This window comes from Triticum urartu, chromosome 2A, assembly GCF_056163025.1.
Source record: "Triticum urartu cultivar PI428250 chromosome 2A, HENAU_Tu73, whole genome shotgun sequence".
NCBI classification, from domain to species: domain Eukaryota; kingdom Viridiplantae; phylum Streptophyta; class Magnoliopsida; order Poales; family Poaceae; genus Triticum; species Triticum urartu.
The window spans coordinates 93,939,337-93,962,221 of record NC_141874.1 but is presented as its reverse complement, the minus strand read 5'-3'; the positions used below and the strand labels follow the sequence as shown (position 1 = coordinate 93,962,221).

The following is a 22,885-nucleotide window of genomic DNA, read 5'->3' as shown; positions in this document are numbered from 1 at the left end:
AAGATGGGTTTTTTAGAAGAAGAAAAATTACTATAGTATGTGTATGTTACACATCAAAAGCAGTCGACTGGATGAGTTTCTACAAACCCCTTACAAGAACTAAAATAAAACCGAATAAACTGCTCACTTCATAATCCACTGACCAGACCATGCATGTTCGTATTATGCGAATGGGCCATTCGAAAATAAATTTTACATTAGCTACTTTCCATTTAATGTATGTCGGTACTAATACTAATGTAGTTGTAGAAAGAGTATATATCTCCTTTTACCTGTACTTCAATAATTTAAAGCGCTCTTAGTTCAGTTCGGTAGGGGGCGGATCTCTCCAAAACCCGACGCCGTAGGTTTAACTATATGAACTTCTACCAACCATTTGCAAGGAATAAAATAAAAACATACTGGATTAACTTCTCCGTAGAGAACTTATGGGCATAGGCTATTTGGTCTGTGTATAGTAAAAAATGGAATAAAAAATCCAGAATGTCTATTTTATAATGCAAACTTCACAGGACTTGTGATACAATTAAGCATTGGACAAATGGACATGGTAGAGACACAAGCTTGGAACAGAGGGACAAAATGGAAAACAGGAACATACTAAATGAGTCCCAAACATTAAACTTTATCAGCAGTATAATTGATTAATTAAGGGCCATACACTATCGCAAGGATAATCCTAATATGATTGTTCATGGTTCTTACATGATGAACCACAAATTTTCCCAAAAACAAACAGGGAAAACGGCATCCAATAATATCTGGTTTATAGGAACAAGCTCATGTCATATATACATGATAATAACGCAAGATTCACAAATCAACATCAACCTTAACACGTAGAACAATGTCAATTATAACTATGCCGGTCCAAGGAACAATACAACAATCTATACTAATCACAATTGGTTTAATTTTACACATAGAAGTATATGAATGTTTGTGTCTGCAAGTCATTGATGCTGCCAGAGACAGGATTCATACATATATAATCTACAATAGATGTAGAACCATTAACTTGGGTGGTCCTGGAGTAATAAAGGAAAGGTTCCAACATTGTTTGTGTCTGCAGGTCATTGATAGTGCTAGACACTGAGCAGTAGAGATTGAACCACCAACAATCTCGATCTCCCATGGAGATGGTCTAATTTGGTAGTACAGCCTGTGCCATCCTCCCATCTTACCTGAACAAAAGAGTATAATTTTAGTTCACAGATGATCACTGAACCAGCCTGCTATATATTCATGCTGAATAATTAAAAAGGCACAACCCTTAATCCATCTTAATTAGAACATAACTTCTCATTATGAGTTCATTTTCTAAGAAACGTTTTAATCACCATGTCATGCTTACCCGAAGGTGAAAATCTAAAAAAACAATGCATTTTAGCTGTCAGGCTCCGGAAACAATCTTATTTGGTATAGGTGGATTGTCAAGTCCCATACAAAATGGATTATTTCAAGCTCTTCAGGAACTTCCAACATGGAACAACGAATTCCAATAATTAAGATTCAAATTCTGTATGCAATGTTGCCAACTGAAAAAGAATAGCATTTTATGTGCATACTTTTTTACTGACCTTTACATATTATAATTGCTATCCTTGACGCAGAACATGTCTTATTTTTGTGCTTAGTTTAAAAGCCTACAAAATAATTTTCTCTGCCTCTGAAAAAATATTAGATGGAAATAATGTTTACCAACAACAAAATAATACTGTAGTATACATCAAAATATAGAGTGTCGCATACCATACTCCTGATCAAGCAGTACAACAACACTGATCTCACCTCTTATAATGGCGGAACCTCCACTTCACGCCATGCAAATCCTTGGCAACAAACTCATGGGAAGGCTTGATCTGCTGGTAGTGATAAGAATCCTCTCACCAGCAGTGTTCCTCTCTACTATTTGACACACACAAAAAAAAAATCCAAGAGTGATAAATTTTGTTCGCATCCAGAGAGAACAGGTCTATCTACCAAAGCTCTCTCCATTCCCCATCGTAGGAGATCTCCATGTCCCCGCAACAAGCGTTCGCCAGCAGAGCACCAGTGCTCCCCGTTCCCCGCGGACGGAGTCCCCAGCTCACCGCTGGTCCATGGTCACGGGCTAATGGCGACCCCGCTGGGGCCGGGAGAGCGAGGGAGGGAGGCAGGGAGAGAGGGATGAGATGTACCTTGACCGCACCAGTGCCCTTACTCAGCCGCCGCCGGTGGCTCTGACCACGGAGTTCTCGGTCTCGAGCACCATCACCCATCGGCGGTGCACCGAGAGCACAGCTGAGTCCAACACGAGCAGCGCTGTCAAGACTCGATTGTTCACGGTCAGTTTCTCCTCTGCCGCTGGTCGTGGTTGCGGTCGCCGCCATTCTTGTCGATCTCCAATATGTTCGGGAAAATGCTCTAGAGTTTGACTGAGGGGGCATGCCGCAGTTGAGGAGCAGATTGGCGGGCATGGGCCGTCCCCGCCGCGGCCATCAGCATGCTCCAGACCGCCGGACGCAGGTCTCTTCCTCGGTCCCACTGCCGCCACCGCCACCCACGTGGTTGGATCTGTTCGCTCCGCCTAGCGCGTGCGGCTCATTGTATTCGTGAGAGACGGGGCCATCCAAATTACCTAAGATGAGACGCAAGAAAAAAATATTTTCCAGAGAAAAAATCATCTAAGATGAACAACAAACCAGATCAAAGACTGGGGGTTGCCGCAAGCTGAATCGCCGGCTCAAACCTTCTAATGCACATGGTGCTTATGGACTAACCTTGGGTGCAGAGGAGGACGGCCATGGTGGCCGATGTGGGAGGACGGGGCGGATCTTGCTGACCTGGGGAGGAGGGCCACGGGCTCGACGGTGCCGTCCGGGTCAAGGGCGTGCCTGGCGAGAGGGCGCCGTCTCAGCTCATCGGGCTCTACCTCGTCGGTGTTGGGATAGGGAAGATGATAGGAGGGGATGGGAGGTGCTACCGGCGCACTCGTCGGTTCTGCGGTGGCGGAGGAGGGTCAGACGGCGGCGCATGTGGCGTGGGTGACCTACACTCGTCCGGTGGCCAGGGCAGGCGGCCTCGCGGGGCAGTTAGCGAGCGCGGGGCTCTGATTGAGATCACTTTCCTCTTTTTTTTCTACTCTTTGCGTGACTGTAGGGATTGAGTTGGTGCATGACGGATCCTCTACGGTGATTCGGTGAAGCACGGTCAGCCAACTTAAATTACTAAGCGCACACAAAAGAACAGATTAGATTAAGGCTAGCTGTTAGATTAAGTTTAATGGGTCTAATCGTACGATGCTAATTAAACTGTGTACATCTGTCGTGTGGCTTTAAGAAAGAATTAGTTGGATTGTTTAATAGTAGTATAGATATAAAAACGTTTGATAGTACTACTACCAGTGGCGGCGCCAGAAAATGAAGACTGGGTATTTATCCAATTTTTTTTGCTCTAAATGTAGTATATGAACCAAACAACACAACACTTTCAACACTAGCAGTAGCTACTGGCAGAATCAATACCGACGGCAATGAGCCAATGATCATATGCCAGTACTACTGCCATATATGCATAATAGTAACAAAATGGCATTGTGGCAATATCTCTAGCATTTAAGAAAGATTACAAACCAGCAAAGGATTTGATATAGATCAGTAGATGTGGAACCTGTTTTCTTTGCCTTCGAAGCGCTTTCCCACAATGCAAATATGCTAACACCCTTCTTCATCTATGATACAAGGTCAGGAAAAAATAGATCAGCAATCTACCAAAACTGTTATACCCTCTGAAAATTGATAGATTAAAATACCAAAATTGCAATCTAGCCAACTAGTACTGCTAGCAACCTGGTCGTTCTAGCAAACTAGATGTACTAGCAAGTAGCAACCTGGTTGTTCCAGCAAACTACATTAAAATACGAAAATTGTAATCTAGCAAACTAGTGTTTGGATCATTCTAATCTATACGCCATAGGAAGTTAGGAACTGACTGGGACCTAGGGCCTTAGGGGAAGAGAATTAGAGAACTAAGAGAAGACATCGACAAGGAGAATGGAACCTGGTCGCCAGTCGCCGGCTCCGTTGGCCCTTGGCCGCTGCTTGCAGTACTGGCCACACCGCCGCCGCCACCGCCGCTCGCGTTAGGTTAGATTGTGGAATGGATTGAGGTTGAACGAATCAATGAAACGAGGTGGTCGGCTGGGCTGTAAGCCTATAGCCGGCATGTTTTGTGGGTTGTTGGCTTGTGGGCCGTTGAATGAAGATATCTACTAATTTGTTTGGGCCTAATCTTGGGTATTCACATAAATACAGGTGAATACCCATGACGCCGCCGCTGACTACTACTATTTCGCACGCCACGAAAACGCTTGGATTTGTAGGAGTACAGTTTCGCACGCACGCCACGAAAACGTTTGGATTTGTAGGAGTACAGTTTCGCACTGCCCTGAACACTGGCGCATTAAATGTTCGCCAAATGTGTACGACGCCCGATCTTCTTCTTTTCTCCACCACCATCCGTTCCACATTCCGCAGCCCACCGGCCCCGCACAAAAAAGGGGTCTAGGCGGCTCACCCGCTACTATCCGCTACTACATCTCCAGTCCACGTCGCTATATCTCGCTGATCGCCATCGGCACCAGACACCACAAAATCAACCGAGCTCTTCTCCCATCTCGTGCGGCGGGCCGGCATGTCTTCGGCTTCGGCTCCGCTGCTCGGTGCCTGCGAGCCCGCCGATGGCAAGGGCGGCGAGGCGAATCCCTGCTCGCCGGCGTGGTTACACCGCTTGATCGACACGGAGGAGGCATGGGCGCAGCTGCGGTTCGCGGTGCCGATGGTCCTGACCAACATGTCCTACTACGGCATCCCGCTGGTGTCCGTGATGTTCTCCGGCCACCTCGGCAACGTCCACCTCGCCGGCGCTACGCTCGGCAACTCCTGGGCCACCGTCACCGGCTACGCCTTCGTCGTACGTACTCCTACCACACACTCTCTTTTTTAGGCGGTGCTACCACACACTCATGATTTGTCGAAGTTCGATTAGATCGCGTATTAGTTGCACCTCTTTAGATGTTGTGTGATCGTTACATCTCTCACTCGCCCGTTCGGGGAGAGAGTGAAGAGCGTGCGTGGACTTGAGGTGACATGTGTGTACTGGTTAAGCCGACGCACATTGCAAGCTTGATGATGCGAGTGGCCAGATCAGAAATTATCAACGCTCGTGCTCAGTGGCAAAGGCAGGAATAATTTATATGTGTGGCGGATTTCACGAGGTAAAGACCAATGTACAATATAACTATGTGCCGCTCGTGCTCTGCCTCGCCCGCCTGTGGCCACTGCCATGCCCGGCCCGGCACTTCCAACCTCACACGGTTGCTCTCTGATCGATGCCTTACTCGATCTTCTGGCACTTAGCCGGCTAGGGATGGCAGGTCGGAACCAGGAAAGAATCACACGAAGCTATGCAGGCTCGCGAGTTTGGAGAGTAGTTGTGCGGAGTACCACATTTAATGGGTATTCAAAGTCTAGAATGAAAATCGAAAATATAAAGGTTCACAAATCGTTCACTGCAAAACATAAACGTTTGTCGGTGCTGAATTAGTGCTCTTTGAAGCTTTCTTCCAATTTTTTTTCTAAAATTGCTTATTAGTCTCTCTGGTTACTACTCCCTCCGTCCCAGTGTGAAAAAACGTCTTACATTATGGGACGGAGGGAGTACATAGTAGATTCCTTTTTTAACACAACTTACTTCATAGATCAGAAAAACAAATTCACTGATGATAGATCACAGAACAACTAATCGAATTCCCCTAAAAAAACAACTAATCAAATTTATAAAAAAGAATTGATGTTTACTAGTGTATGGACTGAAAAAATGGACACAAGAAGTACGAAATTTTAGAACCAATACGGCCAGGATCCTGACCTGACGTCATTGCTCCGGCCTCGCCGTTGTTGGCACATAGAGGCATTAAGCTCGTCGCTTTTGGGTCTGCGCCGCGGCTGTGTCACTCGCCACCTAATTCCCTGCAGTGCCACCCGCCGCCGCCGCGTTCGCCGAGCATGGTCGCAGCCGGAATCCCCGTAACCGGGAGCTAGATTCCGTAATTGCGGTTGTGTCTCTGCGTGATTTCCATCAGCGGGCTCGATTTGTAGCGTAACTGGACTACTAGAGGCTGGAGCTGGGCTTTTTTTTGGAAAAGGACTGGAGCTGGGCTAACATGCAGCTAGGTGGGCTGCTGGGAGGATAATTGGGCCATGGGCAATTCGACGCGCCTCTGAGAGTGTTCTCCTCCTCCCAACTAACGAAACTAAACTCAGCTCAAATCTTCAGACAAGTATAGTATATATATGTAGTATTTTTGCCAAATTTTAGGTATGGCACCTGCCAAACCTCGCCATATAGCTGGCTCCGCCCCTGCTCGTGCTAGATGGCGTGTTGACCTTACGGCACCATATTTACTGGCGGGGGTTCCATCGATTTCATTATTAGCAAGCAGAAGCAGTAATAAGGGCATCTGCAACGCTCATCCCTCAACCGAACACTGCATTCGTTAGTGGACATGAAGAATCACACGGATGCGGGAGCCGATCATCCAACGCTATCCGCATACAGAGGCAATGCACCGGCACATGTTGAACCTATTTTTTCTTTTTAGATTGCGGGGCGCTTTCACCATTCAACCATGGATGGTTTTTGAATCGGATTTCAACTAATCGGATGACTTTTCATCAATCATGACGGAATTCATCAAAATCTATAGCATGCAATTATGTCTACTACAACAATAGTTAAATTTAACAAGATTAAACGGATGTTCAACAAGTTTTTCATGAATAGATCAAATTCAAGGATACTAGCTTGAGTCCTGACACATGTTGTCCCCACACATGCTGCCCTTTGAGTTTCATCTAATAATGCATGTGCGCAAATGATCCGTCCTCTGACCTGTAGTACATTGTAACACCCTCGATGCGGCTATATCTCCCACGTGTCGAAGCACGACTTAGAGGCATAACCGCATTGAAAGCAATGTCGCAAGTGAGGTAATCTTCACACAACCCATGTAATACATAAGGGAAAGAGATACATAGTTGGCTTACAATCGCCACTTCACACAATTACATGAATAAAACATTACATCATCCAGATACAATCAAGGTCCGACTACTGAACCAAAATAAAAGAAGAACCCCAAATGCGACACGGTCCCCGATCGATCCCAACTGGGCTCCACTACTGATCAACTAGAACGAAACAACATAAAGGACAAGACCTTCATCGAGGTCCTCCTTGAGCTTGGTTGCGTCACCTGCTCGGTAATATCGGCACCTGCAAATTGGTTTTGGAAGTATTTGTAAGTCACGGGGACTCAGCAACCTCACACCCTCGCGATCAAGACTATTTAAGCTTATGGGTAAGGTAAAGGTATGAGGTGGAGCTGCAGCAAGCGACTAGCATATATGGTGGCTACATACGCAAATGAGAGCGAGAAGAGAAGGCAAAGCACGATCGAGAAACTATGATCAAGAAGTGATCCTAGAACAACCTACGTCAAGCATAACTCCAACACCGTGTTCACTTCTCGGACTCCGCCGGAAAGAGACCATCACGGTTACACACGCGGTTGATGCATTTTAATTAAGGTCAACTTCAGGTTTTCTACAACCGGACGTTAACAAATTCCCATCTGCCCATAACCGCGGGCACAGCTTTCAAAAGTTCAAATTCCTACAGGGGTGTCCCAACTTAGCCCATCACAAGCTCTCACGGTCAACGAAGGAATAGACCTTCTAGCAGGAAGACCCGATCAGACTCGGAATCCCGGTTACAAGACATTTCGACAAGGTAAAACTAAACCAGCAACACCGCCCGAATGTGCCGACAAATCCCGATAGGAGCTGCACATATCTCTTTCTTAGGGCACACTCAGATTGTCTTAGGTACGGGTAGGCCAGCCCAGAATTGCCCCTGGTGGCCACCGGCAGCTGACAGGTTGGACCAACACTCAGAGGAGCACTGGCCCGGGGGGGGGGTTAAATAAAGATGACCCTTGAGTCTGCAGAACCCAAGGGAAAGAAAAGGCTAGGTGGCGAATGGTAAAACCAATGTTGGGCATTGCTGGAGGAGTTTTACTCAAGGCGAACTGTAAAGGGGTTCCCATTATTACCCAACCGCGTAAGGAACGCAAAATCCGGGAACATAACACCGATGTGACGAAAACTAGGGCGGCAAGAGTGAAACAAAACACCAGGCATAAGGCCGAGCCTTCCACCCTTTACCAAGTATATAGATGCATTAATTAAATAAGAGATATTGTGATATCCCAACAAGTAAACATGTTCCAATAAGGAACAACATCTCCATGTTCCAACAAGGAACAAACTTCAATCTTCACCTACAACTAAGAACGCTATAAGAGGGGCTGAGCAAAGTGGTAACATAGCCAAACAACGGTTTGCTAGGACAAGGTGGGTTAGAAGCTTGGTTCAACAATATAGGAGGCATGGTAAGCAAGTGGTAGGTATCGCAGCATAGGCATAGCAAAAGAGCGAGCAACTAGCAAGCAAAGATAGAAGTGATTTCGAGGGTATGGTCATCTTGCCTGAAATCCCGCAAGGAAGAAGAACGAGTCCATGAAGAAGTCAAACGGTCGTAGTCGAACGGACCCTCACAAACGCGACGTTATCGGAACTAACCCGAAGAAGCAACACCGGAAAGAAGCAAACAACATAGTAAACAACCACCACATAAGCATGGCATGATGCACAACCAAGTATGATGCATGTCCGGTTTAAATATGCATAGCATGGCAAAGGGCACAAACAAAACTACAAGTTAAGTGGAGCTCAATATGCAACGAGTTGCATATTGACGGAACACCACATCAATTATTTAGTTCTCTCCCGTTTAGGTACCCAACAATATTAAATGTTGTTAAAACATGGAAAGAGGTGGGGCATAACAAAACTACACCATCTAAACAATTTAAATGGGACCGGATATGACAAATAACGAATCCGGTAAATCCCCATATGCCTTAGTAATTTAAAGCAACAACAATTTAAACATTTTAATTGTTGTTATCATGATGCGGATGACATGAACAAGTTTATGCAATTTTTATTAAAACTTGACAAGAGCATTATGAAGCATTTGTCACCGTGGTGGAAAGGAAAGGGGTGCCACGGCAACGTTCTGGTTCCGGTAACTCGATTGAGATACCGATGCAAAGGAGAAGTGTGCGGTTGCGTGCAGAAGATGGTGGGGTGCTCCCGGATACCGGATGTCCCACGAGTTGGCGACAAGGAAACGAGTGACAAATTGGACACAGTGCAAACATGAGCATCTCAAACATCGCAAGCATTCGTTCACAGACGTCGTCTCAGGGTTATACCTTCGGAGCGTGCAAAGGGGACGATTCTCGTTCGTAGAGGGTAGTACGCGTTCTCGCGACGACGGTAGTGGAAGTAGTCGTTCTCGTTTGGAAGTAGTTGTACACGTTTCATAGTTGTTCAGGGTCATCGGTGGTACTCGGCCCAACAACGTGAAGTCGTACTCGTGTGCGAGGATGAACTTGACGAATCCGATGTCTTCAGGCGTCATGGTACTTAGGGTCTTCGGACATGCCGGACTCGGTTCTTGTGACGAAAGTGATACAAGGAACTTGTGTTCTAGTCGTGTAGTCGTACTCGAGGTGGTCTTGGCGAAACCAAGGTCGACGGTGTACTTGGCGTAATCTGAGTCGACAGTAGTTGTACACGGCAATCTTGGTCGAACTTGGAGAGACCTCGGTAGTCGTTCCCGTTCATCTTGGTACTTTTGGCGCCATCTTGGTCTTGGCGACGGTAGTGGTACTTAGAGTCGTTGCACTTGGTGGGAAAAAACACGGCGACCGTAGTGGAACTTTGATGCTTGTGGTTTGAACCGGGGTCTCACGGTGTGGCTTGAGGACGGGTGACGGTGTCTTGGACTAGGGGGTACTCACCACGTCGTCTCCCGATCTATTAGATTGGGCCGAGGACCCCCGTGGCCGTATACTCATGTGCCAGTTCGGACGGCTACCGCATACAAGGAAGATTCCACAAGACTTGGCGATCAAGACAAGGACTTCTCCCCACCGGTGTATTCAGCTAGGACTCTTGTTATCCTAGGCCTCCGGTGCATTATATAAACTGAGGCCAGGCTAGTCGATAGATATACAACACACAACAACAATCATACCATAGGCTAGCTTCTAGGGTTTAGCCTCCTTGATCTCGTGGTAGCTCTACTCTTGTACTACCCATATTATCAATATTAATCAAGCAGGACGTAGGGTTTTACCTCCATCAAGAGGGCCCGAACCTGGGTAAAACATCGTATTCCCTATCTCCTGTTACCATCTGGCCTAGACGCACAGTTCGGGACCCACTACCCGAGATCCGTCGGTTTTGACACCGACATTGGTGCTTTCATTGAGAGTTCCGCTGTGTGATCGACAAAAGGATCGATGGCTCGCCTGCAGATCAACTGCGACTTCGGCGTCTTCGTCACCAGCTCGACTGGTCACCTTGGTTCGACCAAGGACTGCGCCCTATCTCCGATCGTCATGTTCGGATGAGGGCCTTCATCAACGTCAACTCCGATCTCTATTAAGATCATGGAGGAATCATCCAAGGATCCAGGGGGCTCAACGTCAACATTGCTCTCAAGCGACCGTGCTGTTTTTCTGGACAACGAACTCGTATCTGCCACCACCACCTCCTCGAGTATCGCTTTGACGATCGCTTTTGTGGAATTGTGAGGAATTGAGTCTACAACAACCCTGAAAAATTTCGTCGAGTTCCGATGGAGGAATCTCTGGCAATCCACGATATACCGGAGCCCTGTCAAATCTGGACGGGAATTTGGATGAGTTTAGGGCGTGGTGTCCAGCTTCTAGCTCGGACGTCCTTTGGAAGATCCAACCGTTGATCGGTTGCGGAATTCCTATATATACCACCTCTCAAAATTTCGGCTCGATCCGACCGTCCAAACTCCGGGAACCTTCCGATTAGTGCATCACTTTTCGGATCTATTTTCTGCGCGAAAACGAATCCGACCCGAGTTCATTTTTTTTATGAACAGGATTTTGGACATCCCTTTTGAAGGAAGTTTTGTATGGGGTATTGTGTTTTGTTCCCGAACACATCCCACTAACTGTAAGATCTTTTGAACATGATCTTCAACATCATGCTGGTGTCAAACCAGTCCGGCAATATTACTCCACGGCTGCCAACCTGCGCTAGACACGGCGTCACTTTGTTGAGCCGAGCTCAACTTCTTCGGATCATCATCTCGGCAAGCCGAACAAGAGCCCGGCATCGCGAAGGATAAATCATCACCAACATCGCCGCCTCACGGATTACACGGAGCGGGCATACCGGCATCGCCGCACGATCGCTTCATCAAGCCGGCATCGACCACGTCACGACCTGCATCGACAGGGCCGCACTATTGCTTCTTCAAGCTGGTGTCCATCACGCCGACCTACTTTGACTCATCGGCTGACATCGAGGCTTTGACATCTCGGCTGGACCGGGGGCTTCGCCATCTCTTCATCAACCTACTCCGGACACTTCGGCGTCACTAGCCGACCAGCTCCGTCATGATTAGCTGGGCCGAGGGCTTTGCCTCGGCGAGTCAACCTTTACCAGCATTGCCATGCCGTCGTTTTATCGCCCATCAGGCAATGGGTGTGCGGAGCGGGTCCCAATTTTAGGAATCACCTTCCTTCAGATTGCTACAACAAATAAACCAGGTGCTATTAATCCCAGTATTTTTTGCTTGTTTGGGTTCATTTTTTTAAGGAATTATTACTCTGGTTTGTCCATCATATGTACACAGGTCTATCAAATGGTGGCTGCATTAACGACAGTCGCATGGTGGTTCGGTCAGTTTCCGCACATAGTCCGGCGAACGCCGCACTCGGAGCTCGGACCGACCTACGAATTCAGGATTTGCCACGCCTTTACCGCATCACGCCGACGCCCTGCATCGACTTGACTTCGGCGCCAGGCCATATTTCTTTTATTACTCACTTTGCATAAATTATTTATTATGCAACGATTTTTTATTATTATCATTATTACTATTATCTTCGGTTTGCACTATTTTTTGTGCACAGAAAAATGATCCGGGGACTTCGGCGTCACTCTGCCGGTCTGCATTGATCGTGCAATGTCACCACTTCGGCGTGTCAAGCTCTCCGCTCCGCCACCTCGGGACCGGCTTGAGGGATGGAACATTGCCCCACATCAAGCTCGGACCGCGTCATCAATACCGAACACATTAACCAGCTAAGTCGCTTTCATGCTCAAAGCTTTAATTTCTAACTTGCGTTCGGTTCGACCAAGCATTATACTTTTTTGGAAAAAAGTTGCTTCTAAAAAATTTCCTTGTCCAAACTTTGTTTGTGACGCATAAATTCAAATACCCCGTTTACTTGGGGGCTTCCTTTATGAAGCTTTTCCTGTTGCATATGATTATACTTGTACGACTTCGTTCCTTGTTCGCGCCACAATATGCACCACATTGACTTAAGCAATTTGCAAGCTGGGTTGCCTCGCTCCTGTGTTTACCCCTATGTTCCCGATTGTTCGGCTAGGGAGTAAAGGGAGCACCTCTGCGATTGTCACGATCGGGTTACCCGAGCCGGACCCCAGACTGGGTGAAGCCGAAAGCTAGCGCTCTTATAGTTATTCAATGATGGTCGGAACACAACGGAACTCATGAGTACAAAAAATCTATTGCACAAGTCTCATAATAACAATGAGCACCGAAGAAAGGTATCGGTGGGGGTACTATTTTCTTCGAAGATGCTTCTTACTCTTCGCAGTAATATAGCATAAGTTCCCTGAGCGCGCTTTGTCTGTTACAGCCTTATGGCCTGATTGCCTGGTTATTGGAAACACCGTCGATATTCTCGACCGATGGAGTACATAACACTTTTCGGTCCTTAACCGAAGAGGGAGCAGCCGACGGTCGGTTAAGACGCGTTTAAAGTTCGGTTGAACATAGATATGATATAAGTACTTCGGTACATGCAATCATTCTTCTACCCAAGTCACTTGGGGGCTCTTAAGTTTATTTGAGCCGTTTTATAGTAAGTGTTCTTCTTCTCAGTCGTTGCAAAGTTCTATTATTATTATTTATCACTCCTTTTTTTGACGCGAGTGTGCGGTCACTAGCCGGGGAGCCTAATTTCTCTCTCAAAGCCGCTAGAGTTTAGTTTGCTAAACTGGCCTAATGAGAAGTACTCCGCCCTCAGGATAGGAGGTTGAAGCCATAGGCTGACCCGCTCGAAGTCTTGAGATAGGATGTGTCATGTTAAAGGACGACAGAAGCACTTCTTTTTTCTAAGACCAATTTTCGGATTGGCATCGAACACTTGATCTTGTTCGGACGTCATGTTTTTACTGACGTTTCTTGGTTTTCCAAGCTTTTTGGCACTTTTAAACTATTTGTGCTTTTCCAGCATTAGTCTCGCAGTGCAACGCCGGACACCTTTAGGGATTCGGCAAAAACATTCTCAGATATTGCTATATATGCATCGGTTTCGAATTGTGTCTTCGGTCAATAGTTGGGTTGCCCGGATCCTGCACTTGCTTCCTACGTTCCGTTTTGTTCGGCTAGGCGTGCAAAGGGAGAACCACTGCGATTGTGCTTCCAGCTCACATGGTTAAGCACCTTAGTGGAGAAAGCCGAAAACTGACTGTCACAATAAGCGTAAACTGGTCAGCGATCCGATGACTATGACGGGCCATTCATAACATTGGCCGAAGTGTTTACGGCTTGACCTCGACTGTCGCCGAACACTACCGGGGGCTATTAATTGGCCTCCCAAACTAAATCCTCGATATTTTGCTCTTACATTCGAGCTGAGGTTTCATGATCATGCTTAGCATGACAACCCAAAGAAAGGAACCGATAGCGGGACTATTTTTTTGGAATACATTTCTTCTGTTAAACAGTAATATAACATATCTCTCTGCGTACCTTTGTTTATAAAACCGTGTGGCCAGATTGCCTTGTTTGTCGTAAATCTTTGCCCTCATAAAGGCTTTATAAAGTAGGACAAACACTCCTCGGCTACTGGCCAAGGAGGTGGAAGCCGATAGTCGGTCAACAAAGTTTTGTACAATGCGGATCCGAGCATTAATGACGTAAAGTACTTGGATACATAGAGTCATTACACATAATTTGTGATTTTACTATGGATATTGATCCTTAATTCGGCCACCCGTGGCCGCATTAAGGCTCGGGGGCTACTGGGCTTCGGGCTTATTATTTACAAATATTAAAGGGGCACATCGATCCCCTGATCTGGTGTTGCCACCCGACCAGTTTCTCGGGGGCTACTGCATTGCTTGTCCAATGCAGAAAATTTTATGTGCAATATAGTTTCCGAGGAGATTTTGATCCTCAGGTTGGTCGGCCGCACCCAACCTGAGTCTTGAGGACTGAGCACGCCGCTTTTGTGTCCTGAAGTATTCTGCCGAGCTAGGACTTGATCCTCAGGCCGATTTTGCAAATCAACCTGAGTCTCAGCGGCTACTGGGATCAGCGGTCTTATGTCATCCTTCATGTGCATCTCGGGTTTTAGACAGATACACACCTTGAGGGCTACTGGCTATATATCTCGGCAGAGAATAAATTGCACCAATAAAAAATATTGACAAAAATCGGCCCATAGTCGGGGTGGTGCACCACCTCGGAAGCAGTCCGGCATAAATCTCGGGCGCTAGTGGTTGGCTCCATAGAGGGCATTTCCGGCATTAAGCTCGGCTAAACTCCTTCAACTTTTTTGAACCAAGGTGATATGACACCTCGGATATAGTCCGGCGTTGGAGCTCGGATATATTTCGGCGTTGGAGCTCGGATATACAGTCCGGCGTTGGAGCTCGGATACATAGTCCGGCGTTGGAGCTCGGATACATTCCGGCGCTAGAGCTGGGAATCGGTCCGGTGTTGGTGCTCGGCTGCAAAAGATACCTCGAATGCAGTCCGGCGTTGGAGCTCGGACGCAAGAGGACCCTGTCTCCCGGGAACAACTTCAAACCCGAGGTGTGGCATAAAAATAAACAAGGCATTGATAAAGGCCGGAAACTTAAAGGGGATCTTCGGATACCCGACGTGTAAACTCGTCGAATGCATTTCGGCGATCCTCAAGATCGAAGATAAAGAAGATTTGTTGAACCAGTTTTCAAGACCGGCAACCGAAGATGAAGAACAGTTCAGAAGAATCGAGGAGCGCACCTAACTTGAAGACCGGTTCAGGGGGCTACTGACGGTGTCCTGGACTAGGGGGTACTCACCACGTCGTCTCCCGATCTATTAGATTGGGCCGAGGACCCCCGTGGCCGTATACTCATGTGCCAGTTCGGACGGCTACCGCATACAAGGAATATTCCACAAGACTTGGCGATCAAGACAAGGACTTCTCCCCACCGGCGTATTCGGCTACGACTCTTGTTATCCTAGGCCTCCGGTGCATTATATAAACCGAGGCCAGGCTAGTCGATAGATATACAACACACAACAACAATCATACCATAGGCTAGCTTCTAGGGTTTAGCCTCCTTGATCTCGTGGTAGATCTACTCTTGTACTACCCATATTATCAATATTAATCAAGCAGGACGTAGGGTTTTACCTCCATCAAGAGGGCCCGAACCTGGGTAAAACATCGTGTTCCCTGCCTCCTGTTACCATCCGGCCTAGACGCACAGTTCGGGACCCACTACCCGAGATCCGCCAGTTTTGACACCGACAACGGGCGTGATGCGGGAGGAAAGCATGCGAGCAGGGGATCGCGGGTAGACACAGGCGCTGCGGGCTGCCTCGTCACTTCCTCTAGGAGACGATCGACGAAGGCAGCGGGACGGGTGAGTGGGCAGCAAGGAGCGGCAGACCTCCGGATCTGGCCGGGCGACGGTAGTGAAAGGCACGAGGGGCCCTGCGTGCGGCGGAGGTGCAGGAGAGGTCCGGCAGCATGGGACCTCGAGGGAACCGGACACGAGGCTCCTGTGGCGGCGAACGGCTGCAGCAAGTCGTCAGGGTCGCACGTAGGGTGGCCTTCGGGAGTGATGCAGGGGTTGCAGGCGCGCAAGGAGAGGAGCCCTGCAGAGTTGGAGGGTTCGCTGGTGCCGGGAGCAGGTCCATGGTGAGGACTCGAGGGAGAGGGGCGGCGCAAGGTGAGGAGAAGTGGAACGTGTTGGGTTTCGTAGTAATTTCAAAAAAATTCCTACGCACACGCAAGACCATGGTGATGCATAGCAACGAGAGGGGGAGAGTGTGATCTACGTACCCTTGTAGATCGACAACGGAAGCGTTAACTTGGTTGATGTAGTCGTACGTCTTCACGGCCCGACCGATCAAGCACCGAAACTACGGCACCTCCGAGTTCTAGCACACGTTCAGCTCGATGACGATCCCCGGACTCCGATCCAGCAAAGTGTCGGGGAAGAGTTCTGTCAGCACGACGGCGTGGTGACGATCTTGATGTACTACTGTCGTAGGGCTTCGCCTAAGCACCGCTACAATATTATCGAGGACTATGGTGGAAGGGGGCACCGCACACGGCTAAGAATATGATCACGTGGATCAACTTGTGTCTCTAGGGGGTGCCCCTGCCTCCGTATATAAAGGTTCAAGGGAGGGGGGCCGGCCGGCCAGGAGAGGCGCGCCAGGAGGAGTCCTGGGAGTAGGACTCCCCCCTTTCCTACTTGGAATAGGATTCATGGAGGGGGGGGGAAGAGGAGAGAGAGGAGGAAGGGGGGCCGACCCCCTCTCCTTGTCCAATTCGGACCAAGGGGGAAGGGGCGCGCAGCCCATCTCTGGCCACCTCTCCTCTCTTCCACTAAGGCCCACTAAGGCCCATATACCTCCCGGGGGGTTCCGGTAACCTCCCGGTACTCCGGTAAAATCCCGATTTCACCCGGAACACTTCCGATATCCAAACATAGGCTTCCAATATATCAATCTTTATGTCTCGACCATTTAGAGACTCCTCGTCATGTCCGTGATCACATCCGGGACTCCAAACAACCTTCGGTACATCAAAATGCATAAACTCATAATATAACTGTCATCGTAATCTGCGGACCCTACGGGTTCGAGAACAATGTAGACATGACCGAGACACGTCTCTGGTCAATAACCAATAGCGGAACCTGGATGCTCATATTGGCTCCTACATATTCTACGAAGATATTTTATCGGTCAGACCGCATAACAACATACGTTGTTCCCTTTGTCATCGGTATGTTACTTTCCCGAGATTCGATCGTCGGTATCCCATACCTAGTTCAATCTCGTTACCGGCAAGTCGCTTTACTCGTTCTGTAATACATCATCCCGCAACTAACTCATTAGTTGCAATGCTTGCAAGGCTTAAGTGATGTGCATTACTGAGAGGGTCCAGAGATACCTCTCCGACAATCGGAGTGACAAATCCTAATCTCGAAATACGCCAACCCAACATGTACCTTTGGAGACACCTGTAGAGCTCCTTTATAATCACCCAGTTACGTTGTGACGTTTGGTAGCACACAAAGTGTTCCTCTGGCAAACGGGAGTTGCATAATCTCATAGTCATAGGAACATGTATAAGTCATGAAGAAAGCAATAGCAACATACTAAACGATCGGGTGCTAAGCTAATGGAATGGGTCATGTCAATCAGATCATTCAACTAATGATGTGATCCCGTTAATCAAATAACAACTCTTTGTCCATGGTTAGGAAACATAACCATCTTTGATTAACGAGCTAGTCAGGTAGAGGCATACTAGTGACACTCTGTTTGTCTATGTATTCACGCATGTATTATGTTTCCGGTTAATACAATTCTAGCATGAATAATAAACTTTTATCATGATATAAGGAAATAAATAATAACTTTATTATTGCCTCTAGGGCATATTTCCTTCAGTCTCCCACTTGCACTAGAGTCAATAATCTAGATTACACAGTAATGATTCTAACACCCATGGAGCCTTGGTGCTGATCATGTTTTGCTCGTGGAAGAGGCTTAGTCAACGGGTCTGCAACATTCAGATCCGTATGTATCTTGCAAATCTCTATGTCTCCCACCTGGACTAGATCCCGGATGGAATTGAAGCGTCTCTTGGTGTGCTTGGTTCTCTTGTGAAATCTGGATTCCTTCGCCAAGGCAATTGCACCAGTATTGTCACAAAAGATTTTCATTGGACCCGATGCACTAGGTATGACACCTAGATCGGATATGAACTCCTTCATCCAGACTCCTTCATTCGCTGCTTCCGAAGCAGCTATGTATTCCACTTCACACGTAGATCCCGCCACGACGCTCTGTTTAGAACTGCACCAACTGACAGCTCCACCGTTTAATGTAAACACGTATTCGGTTTGCGATTTAGAAACGTCCGGATCAGTGTCAAAGCTTGCATCAACGTAACCGTTTACGATTAGCTCTTTGTCACCTCCATATACGAGAAACATATCCTTAGTCCTTTTCAGGTACTTCAGGATGTTCTTGACCGCTGTCCAGTGATCCACTCCTGGATTACTTTGGTACCTCCCTGCTAGACTTATAGCAAGGCACACATCAGGTCTGGTACACAGCATTGCATACATGATAGAGCCTATGGCTGAAGCATAGGGAACATCTTTCATTTTCTCTCTATCTTCTGCAGTGGTCGGGCATTGAGTCTGACTCAACTTCACACCTTGTAACATAGGCAAGAACCCTTTCTTTGCTTGATCCATTTTGAACTTCTTCAAAATCTTGTCAAGGTATGTGCTTTGTGAAAGTCCAATTAAACGTCTTGATCTATCTCTATAGATCTTTATGCCTAATATGTAAGCAGCTTCACCGAGGTCTTTCATTGAAAAACTCTTATTCAAGTATCCCTTTATGCTATCCAGAAATTCTATATCATTTCCAATCAGTAATATGTCATCCACATATAATATCAGAAATGCTATAGAGCTCCCACTCACTTTCTTGTAAATACAAGCTTCTCCAAAAGTCCGTATAAAACCAAATGCTTTGATCACACTATCAAAGCGTTTATTCCAACTCCGAGAGGCTTGCACCAGTCCATAAATGGATCGCTGGAGCTTGCACACTTTGTTAGCTCCCTTTGGATCGACAAAACCTTCCGGTTGCATCATATACAACTCTTCTTCCAGAAATCCATTCAGGAATGCAGTTTTTACATCCATCTGCCAAATTTCATAATCATAAAATGCGGCAATTGCTAACATGATTCGGACAGACTTAAGCATCGCTACGGGTGAGAAGGTCTCATCGTAGTCAATCCCTTGAACTTGCCGAAACCCTTTTGCGACAAGTCGAGCTTTGTAGACAGTAATATTACCGTCGGCGTCAGTCTTCTTCTTGAAGATCCATTTATTCTCAATTTCTTGCCGATCATTGGGCAAGTCAACCAAAGTCCATACTTTGTTCTCATACATGGATCCCATCTCAGATTTCATGGCTTCAAGCCATTTTGCGGAATCTGGGCTCACCATCGCTTCTTCATAGTTCGTAGGTTCATCATGATCTAGTAGCATGACTTCCAGAACAGGATTACCGTACCACTCTGGTGCGGATCTCACTCTGGTTGATCTACGAGGTTCAGTAGTATCTTGTTCTGAAGTTTCATGATCATTATCATTAGCTTCCTCACTAATTGGTGTAGGTGTCACAGAAACAGTTTTCTGTGATGCACTACTTTCCAATAAGGGAGCAGGTACAGTTACCTCGTCAAGTTCTACTTTCCTCCCACTCACTTCTTTCGAGAGAAACTCCTTCTCCAGAAAGTTTCCGAACTTAGCAACAAAAGTCTTGCCTTCGGGTATGTGATAGAAGGTGTATCCAATAGTCTTCTTTGGATATCCTATGAAGACACATTTCTCCGATTTGGGTTCGAGCTTATCAGGTTGAAGCTTTTTCACATAAGCATCGCAGCCCCAAACTTTCAGAAATGAAAACTTTGGTTTCTTGCCAAACCATAGTTCATAAGGCGTCGTCTCAATGGATTTTGATGGTGCCCTATTTAACATGAATGCGGTCGTCTCCAAAGCATAACCCCAAAACGATAGCGGTAAATCAGTAAGAGACATCATAGATCGCACCATATCTAGTAAAGTACGATTACGACGTTCGGACACACCATTACGCTGTGGTGTTCCGGGTGGCGTGAGTTGCGAAACTATTCCGCATTGTTTCAAATGTACACCAAACTCGTAACTCAAATATTCTCCTCCACGATCAGATCGTAGAAACTTTATTTTCTTGTTACGATGATTTTCAACTTCACTCTGAAATTCTTTGAACTTTTCAAACGTTTCAGACTTATGTTTCATTAAGTAGATATACCCATATCTGCTTAAGTCATCTGTGAAGGTGAGAAAATAACGATATCCGCCACGAGCCTCAATATTCATCGGACCACATACATCTGTATGTATGATTTCCAAAAAATCTGTTGCTCTCTCCATAGTACCGGAGAACAGCGTTTTAGTCATCTTGCCCATGAGGCACGGTTCGCAAGTACCAAGTGATTCATAATCAAGTGGTTCCAAAAGTCCATCAGTATGGAGTTTCTTCATGCGCTTTACACCGATATGACCTAAACGGCAGTGCCACAAATAGGTTGCACTATCGTTATCAACTCTGCATCTTTTGGCTTCAACATTATGAATATGTGTGTTACTACTATCGATATTCAATAAGAATAGACCACTATTCAAGGGTGCATGACCATAAAACATATTACTCATATAAATAGAGCAACCATTATTCTCTGATTTAAATGAATAACCGTCTCGCATCAAACAAGATCCGGATATAATGTTCATACTTAACGCTGGCACCAAATAACAATTATTTAGGTCTAATATTAATCCCGAAGGTAGATGTAGAGGTAGCGTGCTGACTGCGATCACATCGACTTTGGAACCGTTTCCCACGCGCATCATCACCTCGTCCTTAGCCAATCTTCGCTTAATCCGTAGTCCCTGTTTCGAGTTGCAAATATTAGCAACAGAACCAGTATCAAATACCCAGGTGCTACTGCGAGCATTAGTAAGATACACATCAATAACATGTATATCACATATACCTTTGTTCACCTTGCCATCCTTCTTATCCGCCAAATACTTGGGGCAGTTCCGCTTCCAGTGACCAGTCTGCTTGCAGTAGAAGCACTCAGTTTCAGGCTCAGGTCCAGACTTGGGTTTCTTCTCTTGAGCAGCAACTTGCTTGCTGTTCTTCTTGAAGTTCTCTTTCTTCTTCCCTTTGCCCTTTTTCTTGAAACTAGTGGTCTTGTTGACCATCAACACTTGATGCTCCTTTTTGATTTCTACCTTCGCAGCTTTCAGCATTGCGAAGAGCTCGGGAATAGTCTTATTCATCCCTTGCATATTATAGTTCATCACGAAGCTCTTGTAGCTTGGTGGCAGTGATTGGAGAATTCTGTCAATGACGCAATCATATGGAAGATTAACTCCCATTTGAATCAAGTGATTATTGTACCCATACATTTTGAGTATATGCTCACTGATAGAACTGTTCTCCTCCATCTTGCAGCTATAGAACTTATTGGAGACTTCATATCTCTCAATCCGGGCATTTGCTTGAAATATTAACTTCAACTCCTGGAACATCTCATATGCTCCATGACGTTCAAAACATCGTTGAAGTCCCGATTCTAAGCCGTAAAGCATGACACACTGAACTATCGAGTAGTCATCAGCTTTGCTCTGCCAGACGTTCATAACATCCGGCGTTGCTCCTGCAGCAAGCCTGGCACCCAGCGGTGCTTCCAGGACGTAATTCTTCTGTGCAGCAATGAGGATAATCCTCAAGTTACGGACCCAGTCCGTGTAATTGCTACCATCATCTTTCAACTTTGCTTTCTCAAGGAACGCATTAAAATTCAATGGAACAATAGCACGAGCCATCTATCTACAATCAAACATAAACAAGCAAGATACTAATCAGGTACTAAGTTTCATGATAAATTTAAGTTCAGTTAATCAAATTAATTAAAGAACTCCCACTTAGATAGACATCCCTCTAATCCTCTAAGTGATTACGTGATCCAAATCAACTAAACCATAACCGATCATCACGTGAGATGGAGTAGTTTTCAATGGTGAACATCGTTATGTTGATCATATCTACTATATGATTCACGCTCGACCTTTCGGTCTCCGTGTTCCGAGGCCATATCTGTATATGCTTGGCTCGTCAAGTATAACCTGAGTATTCCGCGTGTGCAACTGTTTTGCACCCGTTGTATTTGAACGTAGAACCTATCACACCCAATCATCACGTGGTGTCTCAGCACGAAGAACTTTCGCAATGGTGCATACTCAGGGAGAACACTTCTTGATAATTTAGTGAGAGATCATCTTATAATGCTACCGTCAATCAAAGCAAGATAAGATGCATAAAAGATAAACATCACATGCAATCAATATAAGTGATATGATATGGCCATCATCATCTTGTGCTTGTGATCTCCATCTCTGAAGCACCGTCATGATCGCCATCGTCACCGGCGCGACACCTTGATCTCCATCGTAGCATCGTTGTCGTCTCGCCAATCTTATGCTTCCATGACTATCGCTACCGCTTAGTGATAAAGTAAAGCATTACAACGCGATTGCATTGCATATAATAAAGCGACAACCATATGGCTCCTGCCAGTTGCCGATAACTCGATTACAAAACATGATCATCTCATACAATAAAATTTAGCATCATGTCTTGACCATATCACATCACAACATGCCCTGCAAAAACAAGTTAGACGTCCTCTACTTTGTTGTTGCATGTTTTACGTGGCTGCTACGGGCTTAAGCAAGAACCAATCTTACCTACG

General features: G+C 46.3%; 1 protein-coding gene and 1 long non-coding RNA gene across 3 annotated transcripts; one reads left to right on the top strand and one right to left on the bottom strand.

Annotated features, from left to right (window-relative positions):
- Positions 1 to 726: 726 nt before the first annotated feature.
- On the bottom strand, positions 727 to 4,163 carry LOC147984029 (uncharacterized). Of its 2 annotated transcripts, XR_015615805.1 has the most exons (4): positions 4,042 to 4,162; positions 2,763 to 3,712; positions 1,792 to 2,620; positions 728 to 1,184 (listed from the first exon to the last, which is right to left on the bottom strand). It is a non-coding gene; the product is annotated as an uncharacterized LOC147984029 (long non-coding RNA). The 2 variants fall into 2 exon arrangements; XR_015615804.1 differs by having other exon boundaries at positions 727 to 1,184; positions 1,792 to 3,712; positions 4,042 to 4,163.
- Positions 4,164 to 4,524: 361 nt separating this feature from the next.
- On the top strand, positions 4,525 to 16,687 carry LOC147984028 (protein DETOXIFICATION 18-like). The gene is made up of 2 exons (XM_087543293.1): positions 4,525 to 4,953; positions 11,095 to 16,687. Exons 1-2 carry the CDS (start codon positions 4,675 to 4,677, stop codon positions 11,113 to 11,115), a joined length of 300 nt encoding a protein of 99 aa, XP_087399419.1. The 5' UTR covers positions 4,525 to 4,674; the 3' UTR covers positions 11,116 to 16,687.
- Positions 16,688 to 22,885: the final 6,198 nt, after the last annotated feature.

Bases quoted from the DNA above. Each gene is read 5' to 3' on its own strand.
- LOC147984028 (XM_087543293.1), top strand. From the start codon at position 4,675: ATGTCTTCGGCTTCGGCTCCGCTGCTCGGTGCCTGCGAGCCCGCCGAT. The intron at 4,954-11,094 runs GTACGTACTCCT...TTTTATGAACAG, and splicing joins TCACCGGCTACGCCTTCGTC to GATTTTGGACATCCCTTTTG.